Source organism: Haliotis rubra, unplaced genomic scaffold, assembly GCF_003918875.1.
Source record: "Haliotis rubra isolate DU_JTF1 unplaced genomic scaffold, ASM391887v1 Scf429, whole genome shotgun sequence".
NCBI classification, from domain to species: domain Eukaryota; kingdom Metazoa; phylum Mollusca; class Gastropoda; order Lepetellida; family Haliotidae; genus Haliotis; species Haliotis rubra.
In genome coordinates this window covers 810,943-830,436 of record NW_025767112.1, presented here as the reverse complement: position 1 = coordinate 830,436, position 19,494 = coordinate 810,943, and the positions used below count along the sequence as shown (strand labels likewise).

At 39.1% G+C, this 19,494-nt stretch overlaps 1 protein-coding gene across 1 annotated transcript in view; it reads right to left on the bottom strand.

Annotated features, from left to right (window-relative positions):
* The window catches only part of LOC124288909 (tetratricopeptide repeat protein 28-like), a 223,761-nt gene that overhangs the window by 45,902 nt on the left and 158,365 nt on the right, over positions 1–19,494 (bottom strand). Inside the window, 3 exon segments of the mRNA XM_046725502.1 lie at positions 4,702–4,810; positions 16,045–16,121; positions 18,518–18,749. Of these exon segments, the coding sequence (XP_046581458.1) occupies positions 4,702–4,810; positions 16,045–16,121; positions 18,518–18,749 (418 nt within the window).

The window sequence follows — 19,494 nt, the reverse complement described above, 5'->3', positions numbered from 1 at the left end:
AATGACTACTTGTGTTCAGTTGCCATAGATTTAGAGTGAAAGTCACTATTTCATCTCTCACACTTGCACAGATAAATACTGAAGTTAGGAGATGGGAGTTTTGCATTTAGACATATCATTACTTTTCAGTGGTAATTCACAACAACTAGCATGTTGATCCAATATAGTGAAGATTATTTTGCAGATATCACACACTTTGTTTTCCTTGTCCTTGTTGTGTGAAGATAGATAATTTTCAAAACCAAAAGCCCATTTTCTGAACTGTCTATTTTGTGTTAACCTTACGTCAGTGAGAAAGAAAATGAGTGATAAAGGGGTGACAGCCCGATCTGTCGACAAATGAAAAATAGGATGTTGCTAACCGTCGACAGAACAAAAAACCCGGAGCGTCGACATCGCGTGGTCAACATACCGTGACGGTGTTAAGTAATTAAAGAGAATGTTTGCTTGGTGATTTGCAAGTGGCTGTGGTGGTTATGTTCGATTCATGAGTAAATGAATTAAGTTAATTATAGAGAATGTCTTTTTAACAATTTGTAAGACAATTAAGGTTGCAAACAGACTATTATTTTACGTTATGCGAGTGGAAGGATTACCATTTTGGAGTTTAACATGCAAAATAAATACCCGAAAGAAACAGAGAGCTTATAAATTATTTTGGATACTGAGTTAAGAAGGATTATCGAAATGCTGTTGAAAACATTTATTTGGATACATTTGGATTATGTTACTACCACCTGGATAGAAGGTCCATGGACGAAGCCAACTTGGAATCATTTTGAAAATGATGGACACAGAACTAACAATAATTTGGAAGGTTGGCACAACAAAATCAACAAGTATGCCATAAAGACACACCCGAATGTGTTTGTGGTTGTGCAAATGCTGCAAAAAGAACAGTCAGCTACTGAAGTTAAAATTCAGCAGATCCAAGGACGCCGCAGAGACGCCGCTACCGAATCATCGACGCTTAGGATTCGATCCTTGAAGACCGACCTTCTTGCCGACAGACTTACTGACTTGAACTACACAGACCATGTGTCAAGAAGAAATATCTGGACTCATCTTTTATATATTTATTGCTTTCTATAACACACACACACAAATATACTGTGTGAGATTTATGAAATATATATACAAATATGTTATACTCTGTGAAATATGATGCATACATGTTGTTATATTGACTAAATAAATATATTGTCTTCTATATATATCACACTGTTTTTAATTGGTTCGTTAATTTCGAGAACACTGGGCGTAAAGTCACTCATGTACAACATCATCTCCCTTTCCCCGGACTGTCGACAAGTAATTTGGACGGATTATTTGTTGTTGTCGACAGTCCGGGTATAAACCGATAAAGGCAGGCCAAAAATTAAGAGCTTGTTGTGTAATCAGCAGAACAATGGTCACATTTACTACAGCTATATATAATTATTACCGTAAATTACCGTCTATAAGCCGACCCCATGGATAAGACGACCCCCAAACTTGACCCTTAAAATCAGTGTCAAAATGGTATGTTTCGTGCATAAGCTGATCCCACGCGATGGGGTTTTAAACGCGACACAGACCACAGACAACTGGCAGTTACCAATAATTATAACTTTGGTCCACATTATTCAAAGAATTAACAATCAAATATATTGCGTCTAATCACGGATCGAAACGAAGTGTAGTTGACAGAAAATGCATAATATATTTTGTTTCGCTAAATATCATATTTACTGTAGCAACAAACTGGCTTGCTTATTTTACCCCATTCAACAATCACGAACTGATTACCGCCTCATTTTCCATTGACTGCTAGTTTACAGTAACATCGGTAAAAATGTGTGAATTTAAATGGCTTCCGTATTTTACCCCATTCCATGTGTGTACAACTTCCGCTTACCACGTTCATGAGGGTCCGTATAACCTTAGTGTTGACTATATATATTTTACATTTATACAGCAAAAACTGTAATTAAAATTACACAATGCTAGGATATATTTCTTTGGGTTAAATAATAGTATTCTGTATTATATTTTATTGATGACTGCATCGGAATTCATCCCGTTATATTATTGTGCATGTTCGAACTTGATCGCCGGGAAATGTGTGCACAGCTGATTGCTATTTCCGGCTCAGATACACACGTAAAATTAATTCCTGAAAATAATACAATGCCCAGCAAAAACAATTTAGAACTTAAAAGGTAAATAATCTTGTCTAGTGATGTTTAATTGCAATTTTGACGTCTCTACTGAGTCGTCTTCTGTTGTTTGTTCACGCCAAGTGATACGATGTTGTTTTCTTACCCCTGGAAAAAAGTTTGACGAAAGCGTAACCCATGGATAAGACGACCCCCTTCTACAGACTGCTTTTTTGGGTCCTCAAAATTCGGCTTATAGACGGTAGTATACGGTATTATTCTTATTGTTAGGCTCATTTGCCCATATAGTCCTAATATCCAGCTCATCTGCTCAAAGGCGCTTTGTTTTCCCCTCTATCATTGAATGTCAGTCTCAAACAGTACATCGTATTATTCATCTCAACTCACGGTGATCATACAACTCTTGCAGCAGTTAGGCACACCAAGTTAACTCTTTCAACACCAGACAACCAGAATCATTTACTGCCATGACACCGAGTTCCCAGAGACTCTGAGGTCATAGATAAAGCCTATGTTTATCAATGAAAATATCAGCTCGTAAATCATTATTACTACTACATATCATACACCATTTGAAAGGTCTAATCCTACTGTTTATAAATATGAAAGTTATTTTTTATCATATTATTCAAGTAATACGACTACAACTTAAATAAGTTAGTTTTTAATGAAAATGCAAGCTTACACATTTATATGTCCAGATAAACCACGAAGGAAGCAAAATATGAGGCGATTTTTTTCCATTTGTAACATGTCAAAATATCCCCTTAACTTTTTCTTTTATATTTTCATTTTAAGTAATCGGAAAATTATTATAAAAAGATTTCTGAATATCTGTGGCTTTCCGCTCGGTAACGTGATACAACAGCGTGAAATACCTCCGTTTTCGAAGCTTCTTATGAATAACATGTGAGGCGATTCGTTTGATGGCGGGTATCATTCGACAGCTCTGAACATCAACAATATATCTGTACCCTTGCCAAGAGTATTTTCACAGTTGTAAGAAGCGATTTTATTGGATAAAGATTGGTTTCTAATGACGCTTATTTGCCTCAGTCTGCCATAAGGATCGTGATTGGTCAAAATCAGACATGTGACCTAAGGCAGCCAATCAAATAACAGCAATGGATACTGTCGTCGTAAACGAAAACCTGCAGGTTCAGACGAAAGTTTTGGGTAAAATCATGCTATTCTGAACGTGTTACGCAAAAAATCACCACCTATGCGTATATTATGGAACTTAGTGGACGTATCGTGCTAGGTTATGACCTGTGACAAGAAAGTTTAATGCATATATTTTAGCATTAACATTGTGCCCGAGCGTAAAGTTCGAAGCGACGTCGAAGCGACGAAAGCCGAGATGTCACTTGAAGTACATTACACGATCGCACAATAAAGATGGAAATAGTAAGTTGTAACGTACATTTGACAACTTGTATGAGTACTGTTGTTGATTTTATTCTTCCGTTTAATCAATTTGTGTAATTATTATCTCGAAACATTGTTACTTTGCTCTTTGACAACTCTGATGTGGACCCGTTGCCGAAGCATGTGTCCAAGAATCGTTGTTTTCAATAGCATTGCCAAAAATAGTTTATAATTCTAATTCATATTATATATGGCCATTTGAAATGTAATAAGTGTTTTCAGGCATTATGAAAAGTGATAGATTTGATAAATGAATCATATGTTAGTTAGGTTCCCAAAATTATATATCATTTTGATGCGACTACTGCCTGGCCGGTATTCCGGCCTTACGGTGTCTGGGGATTGGTGACGTCTTGGCCGGTTTTCCGGCCTACGGTGTTGAATGGGTTAATGTGACTTTCCCATACTTACGAGTAACCCATTCACAGCTGGGTGGACAGGACACATACTTGCTACATTGTCTAGTACTTTGTCCCAGTTCACTGCACGTTACTGTATCCGCAACTAGGTGTTTGCACATATTTATGTGGCCACCATCTGGTCATATACCAACAGATTCGTGGGTTCTTTTAAGTGCACAGGGTTGTGTACTGTACACTAGGGGGTGTGACAACACTGAAAGAGTCTGCACACAAAGTTGACTCCAAGGTTTTTACACACAGTCACAGGTGGGCTCAATCCCGGGCACCTCAAGCTCGCTGGATCACCAGCCTGGTGCCTTAGCCAGCTCACCCACCATGCCCCATGTAATGTGATGTGATATAATGTGAGGACTTCCTTTAAAGAAGGAAACAGGTCAGACAGTTTGCAATCAGGAATCATGAGGAGGGGAAATGCACAGTGTGAGATGGGATAAGTTTTTAAAATTCAAATATTAAATGAGGAACTATGTTTTATATGCTGATTTTAACTGTTTGAGGAAGACATTTTTGTAATAACATGACAAATTTATATATACATTTAATAATCATAAATTAATATCTGGGTTTCATTTATCCTGTAATAAAGTAAAGTAGCTAATTTGTTTATCATACACCTCTGTCACTGAAGAAACAAGGATATGTGGGCAGATAGCCGTAATCAGTGATATAAAAGAGAGCAAGTGGGTAGTTACCAAAAGAAGCCAGGAATTCATGACACCCTGCAGTACGCCAAAGCCCAACATTCACCAGAACATCAATTGCTGCTTCCTTGGCAACAAGCTTGTTTAAGATCATACGCATCTAAAATGAGAAAGAGAAAGATGTTTAAATCACATGACATAAAACTGCTGGTAACTGCTGATAAACATGAAAAGTAATGAAAAAGATGACAGTTTACAGTATCAAAAAAGAAAATATCTTCATAAAACTGCTGAAAGATATTCAAATACTTTCTGCATAAATATGTAACTTAATTGCCTAAATGATAACAAACCTGCAAAGTGCATTTGTGAACAGTATTCCAGTTACCCGATATATGACAGCTTATTGTGTGGTGTATTCATCCTAGAACAATGTAACCTCTGCAAGACTTTACCCTTGTAATTAATTGTTTTGATTTGTCCTGATGTGAACAACCTCCTTAGATGTACACCACCTATGAAAAGAAGTTTCTCTGAACCTAAGAAACTCTACATTCGTTTGATTGAAATATTCCTTATAATTCCTGAAAGTTTGCCTTTGAGTCTCTGGTACCCAAAAATCTGCACCTTAATGTTGACTGCTCTCCATAGAAAAAGCTCAGTAAGCTTTATGTGCCCTTCCAACTAGCTAGGAATCCAAACTCATATGGACATGTGCACCCCTCTCTTCGTTAACAAAAAGTATGCACTGTATTGAAACAAATATGGTAGTCAAACATTCGAGTGAGTGAGTGAGTGAGTGGTTTTAACCATTAGGCTACCCCACCTCCCTCAAACATTCAAGAGTACACTTTCATTATTATGTTGTACTTCAAAAAACCTGTCTAATATTAAAAGCAGTAGCTCCAAACAAATATAAATGAATATATATACAAAGTTCTGCTATTTTAGAATATTCTGTAAAGTGGCCACAGGTATGTTCAAAGTATGTAATTTTTAGATTAAAATTGATATTTTATACTTACCCTGACTCATGCTTAATTGCTTGCCTCTTTCTTCTTGCGAATGATAGTGGAACACTTGAATCCCCTTTTGAAGCTCCCTTAAAAAAAGCGGACGTAAAATCACTCACCCCTGTTATCTCCCTTGTGACTATTTTGGCGGGGAAAACAACGTCACATGTTCAGACATGCCCCTCACTCTCTCCTGATTAACCCTTTCAACACCGCAGGCCACTTAAGCGGCCACAACGTTATGAGTCCTCAGACAGCGGAGGCCGATTAAGCGGCCAGGCAGTAGTCACGTCAAAATGAGACATAATTTTAGGAACTTACCTGACTTATGATTCATATATTAAATCCATCACATTTCACAATGTCTGTAAACACTTATTAAATTTCAATTGATCATATATTATCGGCAGAATTAAAATTATAAACTATTTTTCGCAATGTAATTGAAAACAACGATTCTCAGACACATGCTTCGGGAGCGGGTCCACAATAACATTGTCAAAGAGCAAAGTAACGATGGTTCGAGGAAATGATTAAATAAATAGAATAAACTAATGAATAAAATCAACAATAGCATTCATAAAAGTTGTCAGACGCATTACATATAAAATTACATTTTCCATCTTTTGTGCGATCATGTAATGTAAGTCAAGTCACTGACAAGTGACATCTCGCTCGCCTCCTCAATCTTCACGCTTTCGGACACGATGTTTAATGCTAAAATATATACATGAAGCATTTTGTCACAGGTCATAACCTAGCACGATCACGTCCAATAAGTCCCATAATTTCACGATATGTAGCATTTTCTTGCTTAATATGTTCAGAATAGCATTATTTTACCCAAAACTTTCGTCTAAATCTAAAAGTTTCGTTTATTTAGGACGGTATCCATTGCCGTAATATGATTGGCTGCCTTAGGTCACGCGTCTGATTTTGACCAATCACTGACCCTTATAGCAGACTGTAGCGAAAAAGCCATTAGAAACCAATTTTTATCCAATAAAATCGCTTCTTACAACTGTGAAAATACTCGGCAAGGGTTCAGTGATGTTGTTGATGTTCAGAGCTTCGACGATACCGGCATCAAACGATTCGCCTTCCATGTTATTCATCTGAAGCTTAAAACGGAGGTATTTTCCATTGTTATGTCATGTTACCGAGCGAAAGCCACAGATATCGGGAAATAGGCGACCATACATATTATTTAAGAAGATCTCTTTTATAATAATTTTTCTGGTTACGTAAAAGTGAAAATATAAAAAGAAAAAGGCACGGGCATGTTATGACGTCACAAATGGAAAAAATCCTTAGTTTTGCTTCTTTTCGGGGTTTATCTGGACGTTAAAAATGTAAACTTGCATTTTCATTCAAAATAATTTTATTTAAGTTGTAGTTGTATTATTTGAATAATATTATAAAAATAAACTTCATATTTATCAACAGTAGGATTAGATCTTTTAAATGGTGTATGGGATGTAGTAGCAATAACGTTTTACAAGCTTATAATTTCCTTCATAAACATAGGCTTCATCTATGACCTCAGAGTCTCTGGGAACTCGGTGTCATGGCAGTAAATGCCTCTGGTTGACTGGTGTTGAAAGAGTTAAGCGCCCGACACCTAGATTACGGGGAATCCAGAGTGCCATGAGGGGAGGTTGGGAGGGCTTACCTCATGAGTCAGGATAAGTATAAAATATCAATTTTAATCTAAAAATTACCTATTTTTCCTTATCCTGACTCCTGCTTAACTCTTTCAACACCAGTCAACCAGTGGCATTTACTGCCATGACACCGAGTTCCCAGAGACCCTGAGGTCATAGATGAAGCCTATGTTTATGAAGGAAATTATAAGCTTGTAAAACGTTATTGCTACTACATCCCATACACCATTTAAAAGATCTAATCCTACTGTTGATAAATATGAAGTTTATTTTTATAATATTATTCAAATAATACAACTACAACTTAAATAAATTTATTTTGAATGAAAATGCAAGCTTACATTTATAACGCCCAGATAAACTACTTAAAGAAGCAAAAACTATGGCGCATTTTTTTCCATTTGTGACATGTCATAACATGCCCGCGCCTTTTTCTTTTATATTTTCATTTTACGCCATCAGAAAATTATTATAAAAAGATTTCTTAAATAATATGTATGATCGCCTATTTCCCGATATCTGTGGCTTTCCGCCGTCACATGACATAACAACGGAAAATACCTCCGCTTTCGCTTCTCAGATGAAGAACATGTGAGGCTTAATCGCTTGATGTCGGGTATCGCTCGAAAGCTCTGAACATCACAAATATCACTGTACCCTTGCCAAGAGTATTTTCACAGTTGTAAGAAGCGATTTTATTGATAAAGATTGGTTTCTAATGACGCTTTTCGCCACAGTCTGCTATAAGGGTCGTGATTGGTCAAAATCAGACACGGACCTAAGGCAGCCAATCATATTACGCAATGGATACCGCCCTCGTGAAAACGAAAAACTTTTAGATTTAGACAAAAGTTTTGGGTAAAATAATGCTATTCTGAACATATTAAGCAAGAAATCGCTACCTATAATGTAAATTATGGAACTTATTGGACGATCGCGCTAGGTTATGACCTGTGACAAAAATGCTTCATGTATATATTTTTAGCATTAAACATCGTGGTCCGAAATGCTGAAGATTGAGGCGGCGAGAGCCGAGATGTCACTTGTCAGTGACTTGACTTACATTACATGATCGCACAAAAAGATGGAAATAGTAATTTTATGTGTACGTTTGACAACTTTTATGAATGTTGTTGTTGATTTTATTCATTAGTTTATTCAATTTATTTAATGAATTACTCGAAACATCGTTACTTTGCTCTTTGACAATGTTATTGTGGACCCGCTGCCGAAGCATGTGTCCGAGAATCGTTGTTTTCAATAACATTGCGAAAAATAGTTTATAATTTTAATTCTGCTGATAATATATGATAAATTGAAATTTAATAAGTGTTTTCAGACATTGTGAAATGTGATAGATTTAATATATGAATCATAAGTCAGGTAGGTTCCTAAAATTATGTCTCATTTTGACGTGACTACTGCCTGGCCGCTTAATCGGCCTCCGGTGTCTGAGGACTCATAACTTTGTGGCCGCTTAAGCGTCCTGCGGTGTTGAATGGGTTAATTGCTTGTAGAATCCAACGGAACAGGTGGTGGGTCAAGCCACTCTGGATTCCATGCTGATTTACGTCCTGTATACCCCCCCCCCTGTGGGAACTTCTTATAGTACTATGCTGATCCTTCCTTCCAGCTTCCTCTGATGAGGTTTGAGGGACCACAACATGTCAGATTTTCCGGAACCACTTCTCCTGACAGTAAAAGTGGATTTATACGACTCCATGATTGATTTCCCCATCAATGGAGAAGTGACCCTTCTTCATATACGAGTAAGTCCTTACAAGTATAGGGTCTGTCACTCATGCTAGCCTATCTTTAAACGTGCGCACGGACTCTAAGCTCCAACTCTTCCGAGTGTCGGCTTTTACAAGTCATGTGATAAAGGGTGAGATTCATCTCAGTCTTTGAGGAACGTCAATTGTTGTGCTACAACAAGAGGCCAAAACTGGTGGATACCGGAGACATCCTCGGTAGCAATGTCTCTGAGGTAGTGGTTGGCAAACACCGTCTCCGACTTCCAATAGCAGCCTTCCATTATTGTCGGTTTGAGCAATTTCTATGTAGAGCAAGTGTCAATGCCAGTGCTCTTACTTCATGAGGATTGGAGGCTCGTGGTGGCTCGAGTCCTGCTGATTCATAGGCTCTCAATATGACGGCTCTCATCCATATTGATATTGTTGTACGTGAGATTTCTGTAGGTGTCTCCGTAGATAAAGGGATGAAAAGGCGCTTGAATTTTCGTCTCCTCATCTTAGACCTTTGTAGGTAGATTTGTAATGCTCTGACTGGACATAAGCATAGATCCTGAGTATCCTGTGGCCCAAGGACAGATGAAAGTGCTGGGATGTGGAATTGCCTGTCTGGCTGACCGGGCAATTGGTTCTTTGCTATGAAGTCCCATCTCAATCCCAGATGTATGATATTGCGATGTGCATCAAATCGTATTCGTTCAAAGTCCAGAGCATGTATTTCTGATATCCGAGCTGCTGTTGCCAAGGCGACCATGAGTTTTATGTGTTAAAACTCATAGGATGTCCTTTCTAGTGGTTCATAAGCATCACTGGCGAGATGCTGTAAGACTACGTTGAGATCCCAAGCAGGTGCTTTGAATTTCTTTTGTTGGTCTTCCAACTTAAAGGAGCGTAGTAGAGCTAGTATCTCTGGTACTTTAGTCAGTTTCACACCTGTCTTCATGGTGATAACTGTACTGAGGGCCGCTAGGTATGTTGTTGTAACTCTGGAAGTTGTAGGGTTGGATTTCCGAGTTCTTGAATAAAGATGGGAAACCACACCCTTGCTGGCCAGTAGGGCTCAACCAAGATCAGTTGCAGGTTCTTCGTCTGCTTGATTTTCTGCAATACCTGCGGTATTAGAGCTGGAGGTGGAAACGTTGTAGTCTTCCATTGCGTGTCATGTCTTGTGCTGACGTGAGGAGACCGAGTAGGCTCTGCCAATTTCGTAGTGGTAACGGAGAGAGTAGTGCTTGAGATATCATCTGTTGTATCTTGACCCACGCTCCTCTGGGACAACTATGCGATTCTGCGATGGGATGAATCGTATTCCTAGGAATTGCAGATCCTGTGTGGGTTGTAGTTCCGATTTGAGGAGATTTACTAGCCATCCTAGTTGTGTGAGTAGCCTGATCATGAAGTCTAGTTGCAGTCTGAGTTGACTGGGATCTTGATGAGCTAGAATCCCGTTGTCCAGGTAAAACGCACTGCGTAGACCTCGATGATGTAGATAAGCGATGATTGGCTTTGTCACTCTAGTAAACAACCAGGGGGCCGACGATATTCCAAATGGTAGCACCTTCCATTGGAAATGACGTCCGTTGAAAAGGAATCGTAGATATTTCCTTGAGTCCGGATGTATCGGGATGTGAAGATAGGCATCCTGTAGAGCTATGCTGGCGAGGTAGTCTAATGGACGTATGAGTTGTCGCAGTTGAGGTAGATGTATCATTCTGAACTTTGCGGGGCTGCGTAGATAATCTTGGTTGAATTTCCTCATGTTGTATATAAGTCGGAACTTTTCCCTGGAATTTTTCTTTGGCACTAAGAAGATTGGGGAGCAAAAAACAGGCGTGACGAACTCCTGTTTTATTTCTTTGATCGCCTCCTTCCCGAGTAGAGTTGTGATAGCGTCGAGTAGATTCTCCCTCTGGTCGGCAGCATAGTTGTGGGCCAGAGAGTTGCTTGTCAATGTAGGTGCTGCTTTTAGTTGTATCTTGTATCCTCTGAGTAGGATCTGGGATACGTAGTCGTCCTGAAGAATTCCCCAATTCTTCCAGTAGCGTTGTAGACGTTCACCCACTGTTGAAGGTTGTATGGGAACGGCTGGGGGTGGAAGACTCCAGTCGTTCCGAACCCGTTCTTCAGTGTCTAAAGTTCCTGGCACTTCTGGATGCCCTGCCTCTTCCGGGGTTACCTCTGGGAGCTCCAGCTGGGAGACGAAAAGAATCCTTGCCTCCACTGGAGCTGCCGTATTTTCTTTTTCCTGGCTCTTTGTATTCCTGTGAACTTCGACTTGCCGGAGTAGCATTGCAAGGTCTGACGGATAACACTAGCTAGTGTGTCGATGGACTTGATCATCATTACCTCCCTTGACTCTTTGGTTACTTCCTTGGCCACGTCCTCAATTTCCCCTGCGAAGATAGATGGTGCTGACCACGGAGCTCTGTATAGTGACTTGGTGAAGCGTTCACTCCACGTACAGGAAGATAGTAATCCTTGTCTTCTTCACAGTGTCATTCCTGCTGATGAAGATGCCAGATGTTCAGACATGAACTGATGATCTTTCTTCTGTGTTAGTAATGCCGAGTAGATCATTCTATCTTCTTCCGAGGTCGAGTTCCTAAACTTCGCGATGAGGGTTTCATTGATGGCTCTTGACCTGGCTAGTCCAAAGAAGGTAAGTCTGGTAGTTGTATCTAGTTGTGCCAACTTCTTGTCTTCCACTTTGTAATTCCTGGCTCAGGAGTCGTTGATGATCTTGTAGTTCTCATCTATCTCTGGGGCCTTCGTGAAGTGTTCCATGTGGTGAAGAGAGAACTTCTTAGCGTTGAATGGCGGGACGCTCTGACTCTGGAACTTCGTTGCTTTCCTGAAGGCTGTGCTGAGATTCCCTGGTACATCTGCGACCGGATCGATGGGTGGAAGAGTAAGTGTATCGAAGTCCTCGTTAGACATTCTGTATGTAAACGCTTCATTATCCTCTTTGGAAGGTGATGCAAGTTCTAGTCCATTTGCCATCCAGGATTTAATTTCTGTGTTGGAAAATATGATTCCCCCCATCATCTTCGGATTTAGAGGCTTCTCGTTCAGGAGATGGTTGCCATTGTGATTCTTTCCTGCGTGGAGACCTGCAGGGAGACCTTCGTGGAGACCTGTGCGAATGCTCCTGATGGCTGTCCATATCAGAGGAGGATGATCTGCGATGCTCCGGTGAATGTCTGGTTCTGTTCCTTCACGAATGCTCCTGTGGTGAAGGTGTCCTAGTACATCGTAGAGTGTGCGATCATTTGCGCATGCTTCCTCCTTCGCGCATGCTTCCTCCTTCGTGAATGCTTCCACCTTCGCGCAGGCTTCCTCCTTCGTGAGTGCTTTTGTGCATGCTTCCTCCTTCACGAATGCTTCCATCTTCACGCAGGCTTCCTCCTTCGCGCATGCTTCTGCCTTCGCGCATACCTCCGCCTTCGCGCATGCTTCCGCCTTCGTGCAGGCTGCTGTCATCGGTGGGCTGTGATCTGCAGGCTGCTTTCGATGTAGATGGAATCTTCGCTCATCATCTGCTGTGTAAACTGCTGCATGAAGACCCCAGGGTTGAAGCTCTGCGACAACGACTGCTGCTGCTGCTGCACTGCGGACGATGCATCTGAGAGTGTCGAGGCTTCTCCCCAGGACTGCATCACTTGTGACGAACTGCCATCACTATCTTATGTCTGCGTTGTGATGACTGCTGCTGTTGCTGTAGATGAAGACCTCGTCTTCTTCCTCACTAGCACTTCAGGGATGAGGATGGGTGGCTCATCATAAATGTCTACTTCATCTGCTGGGATGATCTCTGTAGCAAAAGACCTCGTCTTAAGCGCTGCCCCATGCGAAGACTTTGCCGGAGTCTTGGTAGACGACTTTGTCTTCTTCGACTGCGATGAGGTTATAGTTGATGTAGATGACCTCTTCTTAGAGCCGGAGCTGCCATCAGACACAGCGACCTGCTCCGTAGATGCAGCCGGTAAACTACTAGAATGGTAAATGTCAGTAGGCAACAACAAACGGTTATCAACGCAATCATTTGGTTTAGACATGACTTGTGAAAGTCATCTACCCCTGTCCTTGGCACGCCTAAAAATGGAATATAAATAGTTATTAAGTTCAACTTCAGTTAAATGCTGACAAAATTGACAGCGAAAGCTAGAAGAACATGGAGAAGTACAATTAGGATCAGCAAATGACAATCAGAGTCTGCAACGAGTGCAAGATTTCATAAAAAATAAACACGATGAAAACACATGTCAACAACGTGAACAAATACAGATAATTTTGATGAAATTTCAAACCATATTATTGGTATATCAATCCTAAAACCGTATACAGCTAATTTAGTAGCAAGACCTAAAAGTTTAAAGGATATAACGCCGTATAGGGGACCCAGGAGCTCTCACAACCGTCCTCAAGGGCGAAGAAGGAGAGAGTGAGGGGCATGTCTGAACATGTGACATGGTTTTCCCGCCAAAAGAGTCACAAGGGAGATAACACTGGGTGAGTGATTTTACGCGTCTGCTTTTTTTAAGGGAGCTTCAAAAGGGGATTCAAGTGTTCCACTATCATTCGCAAGAAGAAAGAGACAAGCAATTAAGCATGAGTCAGGATAAGGAAAAATTTAAAGTATTCCCAATATTGGCTAGTTGTAAACATGAGTTTAAAACACATTGCTGTCCGAAAAGAAGACCAATAACCTTCCAGGCAGAGTCCAATGAAATATGTTTTGATTTTATTGCATGTCATCTCCTATTATGGGGGTGAAAGGCTGTAGAAATAGTGAAAAGAATACTGAATGAATTCATTTCTTCATCAAACTTCATTAATAATTTTTTTTTAATTATTTCAGTGTGTAAGTGTTATGAGTCAGTTATCATTTACCCCAAGTAAATACAAACTCTAAGTAAATGCCACTTCATCCCTCCCTTGCATGTAGCTGATCTTGACCTTCCACACAGTTACTCGGCACTACTATCAATGGCAGCCAATGTTGTTGCTGGTATACAAGGTAGATGACATGCCCAAACCATGATGTATTTCAACATTAACATTAAAATATATGGAAAAGGATATGACGGTTTTGCTCTTAGTCCTTGAGAAACATCAAGAGTCAGGATATCTTTCTATTTTGTATACTGTATATTACCGTCTATAAGCCGACCCCATAGATAAGCCAACCCCCAAACTTGACCCTTAAAATCAGTGTCAAAATGGTATGCTTCGTGCATAAGCCGATCCCCCACGATGGGGTCCTAATCCTGGCAAACACAGACCACAGACAACTGGCAGTTACCAATAATTATAACTTTGGTCCACATTATTCAAAGAATTCACAATCATATTGCATCTACTCACGCATCAAAATGAAGTGTAGTTGACAGAAAATGGATAATATATTTTGTTTCGCTAAATATCATACTTATTGTAGCTGGACGATTACATGTCAACAAACTGGCTTGCTTATTTTACCCCATTCAACAATCACGAACTGATTACTGCCTCGTTTTTCATTGACTTCTAGTTTACAGTAACATCGGTAAAAATGTGTGAAGTTAAATGGCTTCCGTATTTTACCCGATTCCATGTGCGTACAACTTCCGCTTACCACGTTCATGAAATTCCGTATAACCTTACTGTTGATTATATATATTTTACATTTATAGAGCAAAAAATCAAAATTACACAATGCTAGGATATATTTCTTTGGGTTAAATAATAGTACTCTTTATTATATTTTACTGATGACTGCGTCAGAATTCATCCCGTTATATTATTGATAAATATTGTGCATGTTTGAACTTGATCACCGGGAAATGTGTGCACAGCTGATTGCTATTTCCGGCTCAAATACACACGGTAATCTTAATCCCTGTAAATAATACAATTCCCAGCAAAAACAACTTAGAACTTAAATGCTTTTTTTCTCCTCAAAGTTTGGCTTATAGACAGATATATACAGTATATAACTGCTGACTATCAGCTTATTGTTGCTCGAACTGTTAGAGGGGTGATTCCTTAATCATGGCACTCCAATCACTTGGCATGGCATGATGTCTGTTTATTTTGCAAAGTTGTCACAGCACAATAATTAGCTCATTTGACTCGCCTGTTTCTCTATGACATGAGGTAATATCCACAACAACTTATTTCACTTTTACACAGTCTTACAAATCTTTCAATGAAAGTTTTATTGAACTTATCAATCAACTCATGTCCAATCAGTGAATTTTAACTTTGACAAATGTAAAGTGTCATGTGAATCATAAATTGATGGTCAGTCGTTCTTATGTGATGGGAAGAATTTGAGAGCAAATAATTGTTTTTCAAATTACATAGAATTGCTCCATTCAGGTTCAAAATAGAGTTACATATATCATCAAATGGGGTATTTTCTAAAAAAGAGACTGCCTTCATCAGTGTTATAAGCTTTTGAGTGAATTTTGTACCTCATATTTTAAATAAAGAATCATACATACAAAAACTTATCAGCTTTATAAATTGTAAGAGTAGAGATTCACATTTCAATTGTTTACATGATTTCCATGGCAAATACGTCAGGAAATACATATCACATGTAAAATAATTTAATATAGAGCATGTAATATTTGTCCTTGCTATGGAAAATAATAAGTGCTTATGTGAGAAAATTTAGAGACACCTTCACTTGATTCAGGAAGGACAACGTTTTCAGCTCAAAACTCATTGCATTGTGAAAACAGGACATGTAAGTCATAAAAAGACATCAAAGCATATCAAAGCTAATATGACCATGACCAGGTATGTCATATTTTTCATTCCACACCCATATTCCTGATAAGGTAGAGTAATTGCCATCCATGTAAAAAAAATCAGCTGTTCAGGCATTTAACAAGTTTTCAGGGAACAATTAAAAACTGTTAAATTTCAGTGTGGTCATACAATGGGCAATGCACTGTGCAGTAAGACTGAAACACTTACAACAGTGATGAGAGCTTCCCCAACCTGGCTGTTGGTGATGAACTTGGACAGGGCAGTCAGGGAGCTGGGAGGGAGACCTGTAAACATAAAAACTTTATAAGCCTTCATCTTTTGCTTGATAAAAAAAATAATTGTTCTACAAATCAGGTCAATAAGTTGTGGTATAACAACATAATGGTTTTGCTGCAGTAGCACCATTGATTTGGGTTGTTGTTTAACACTGCACTCAGTAATATTCCAGCAATATGGCGGCGATCTGTAAATAATCGAGTCTGGACCACACAATCCAGTGAACAACAGCATGAGAATTGATAAACGCAATTGGAATACAGTGACATGTGTCAACCAAGTCAGCAAGCCTGAACACTCGATCCTGTTAGTCACCTCTTACGACAAGCAATAAAATGTTATAAGGTGAATTAGTCCAAATATACCATCACATGAGAAATATTTCAGTCATATTGTGACAAGAATATATATATTACTTATAAACATATTCAAACTTAACATAAAACTGTCAACAATGTCTATGGTGTAACAAATTGTAATAGGTTTTTAATTCCTGCGCCATCACAAACAATCTGGGTTCGCTTCCTTTTCTTTGTACGAAAGGTATAATTCACCATTCCTAGTTTTGGACCTTCTTCTTGTCATGGTTGCTGAATAAATTGCATGGTGTTTGAGAGATTGGTGTGATGGCAGTGGCATTCTTACTCACGTCAATAATCTGACAAACAGGATTCAAGTGGCATCTTTTACCCTCATATCTACACCATCAGTGAGCAACCCTGCACAAACAAGTGTATTCCAAGATGTTTTCAGCGTATTCATTGGAAGTGCACATAACTTTGTGAGTGTTGCAAATCATGGCTGAAAATCAGGCCCCAAAGCAGTGGCAACTGACCAAACATGAAATCATCAACTCGTTTGAAAACTGGTGACAGAATCTAGTCTATATCCTAAAGATCAAACACAAAGAAAATGTCTCCTTTCATGAAGTTAAGAAGAGGGTTGCAAGTTAACTGTATCCCCTTCAACCATCACCTACGCTGTCTGCTGTCTCCCGTCCTTACATCACTACTGCAACTATCTCGTGTCAGACCGATCTCACATGGGTCAAATCTTCTCATACACTTCATCTCCAAAACCAAAAGTCAAAACTTCTGAATCACAAACACCAGAACCAATGCCAAAGCTAGAAACAGAAACTGTGCGCAAAAAAGGAAAGAAAAGAAACTACAGAGAATAAAGCAGCATGAGCAGCAGCCAAAACCAAAACTAAAGGCCACCTCTCCTTTAGAGGTCTCCGTCAAGGTCCATAACTCCTTTGGTTCTCTGGATATGGAGGTCACTCCATCTCCACCTGACACCAACAGGAGTACTTCGAACGCTTCGATTCAAGTTGGAAACACTACTCAATATATTTGATGACATTAGGACAACCAAATATTTTCCTCCCTCGTGGCATAATCTAATAATTAAACGAGACTTACCTGTAAGTTGAAGCTTGATTGGAATTCTACCAGCCAGTCAGTAGTGATAAGGGGTAACATGAGATTGCAAACTGCGCATGCATAGACCAGACTTTAAAGGAAAGTTTTGACAGATTGGTCCCCCATGTATAAAGATCATGGGAGGGAACTCTGGGCAGGCATGTTACCCCTCAGCAATACTGACTGGCTGGTAGAATTCCAATCAAACTTCAACTTACAGGTAAGTCTTGTTTAATTATTAAATTCTACCATCCAGTCACGTGATTACGGGGTTCCATGAGACTTCAAAGCCGCCATTCTGTCAAAACTTGTAAAAGCAAATGTGAATCTTCATAAAGGACAGATGCCCAATATTAAGCAAAAAAGATTCAAATTTGTTTTTTATCAGTTGTACAGCTGAGATAACAAATGGCAACTGTGTTCATAAGGTCCATGTCTATGTTGGATAACAATGAGCAATCAATCAATGTATTATCAGCTAATCCATTTTGCATAGGTACTTCACGCCAAGATAAGTTGTATTCCATTTGCTTTGGTAATCCTACATAAATAACTTTTGACAAAACCACTGGGCAAGATAAGTGATTAATCAGTCGAGTGTTATCATTTGATCAATGGTGTTTGCTACTCAACTGACCTGTTGTGTCAATTCACTTCATAAGACCTGGATTTATAATCCAGTTTTAGATTGAATAACTAAACCAACATGAGAAAACTGCAAACCACTGATTGCTGTATATCCGTGATACTCTCAATGGCTGTCATGTAAAAACATATACCATGAAATGAGATGATACAAAGGGAGGAGTAATTATTGTACTGCCTGAAATTTGCCATACTGCTTTCAAGACAGTAACTCATTTTAAGGTTGACAAGGTAGATGAAACATTATATGTTATATATGGCCAAAGAGGAGACAAAATGACATTTTCAACAAAGCTTGAAAAAAATAAAACATGACACATACTAAGCATTCATACCTAATAGTGCCTGGAGGTTGGTGCTGGCCTGTGCTAGTCGATCTCCTGTATCTGACTGAGGAAAGAAAACTGCTGGAGGTAATCCATTTCCTGCTGGCTCAAAACGAAAACCAACTGCTTGAAGTAGGTCTTTCCAGCCACTGACTCCCCCAACTTTGTTCTCTATGCTCTGATATGTTGTGTACATTGAATTCTTTGTGCCATTCATTATTCGTTGAATTGACTTTTCAATCTGAAAATAATACAGTATACAAAAGATATTTAAGGAAGAAGATGCAAGAAATTAAAACATACACAGGGCAGAAAGTCTTTCAAGTGGATGTTGCCTGTGGCGCTTTACAGAAACTATAGCTGATACAAATAACTGAGGAAAAAATGTTTTCCACACTTTGCATTCACAATACACAAAACTCTTGTTATTTCCATGCTGCAGATATTACATATTTTTATCTGTTAAGATTTCCAAAATTAGCATCACAGCACTCTGCCTAGCAAGTTTGGTGAAGAAATATTGAACAGTTTTAGAGTTATGCTCCGGAAAAGACAAATGTGCACGGACGGACGCGGCACCTTTACATGAATCAAAAGCTTTAAACATCAACAACATGATATTTAATTTTTCTTCCCATATAAATACTGAGAATGAAAAGCTAACACTAAAATCCTATTATCTGATCAACATAAGCAAAGCAAAGTTCCATTTTTTAGGGGCTTTTTTCAAGACAATCTTTCACTTATGGGTCTCAAAATTGATCTATTGAAAGTATATTTAATAACTATATGGCACAGATACAGAATAGGTCATTTTAGCTGCATGGACCATAGTGAGGCGAGTTGTTTATTAAATTTAAAGATGGGTCTCTTGACAATTGATATTTTCTACTTGGACACATATCAGTTGTTACACATGCACAAGCCGAGGACTGAAGACAGGTGGTAGGTACGTATACTGAAAGCCATTAGAAACGCATCACCCA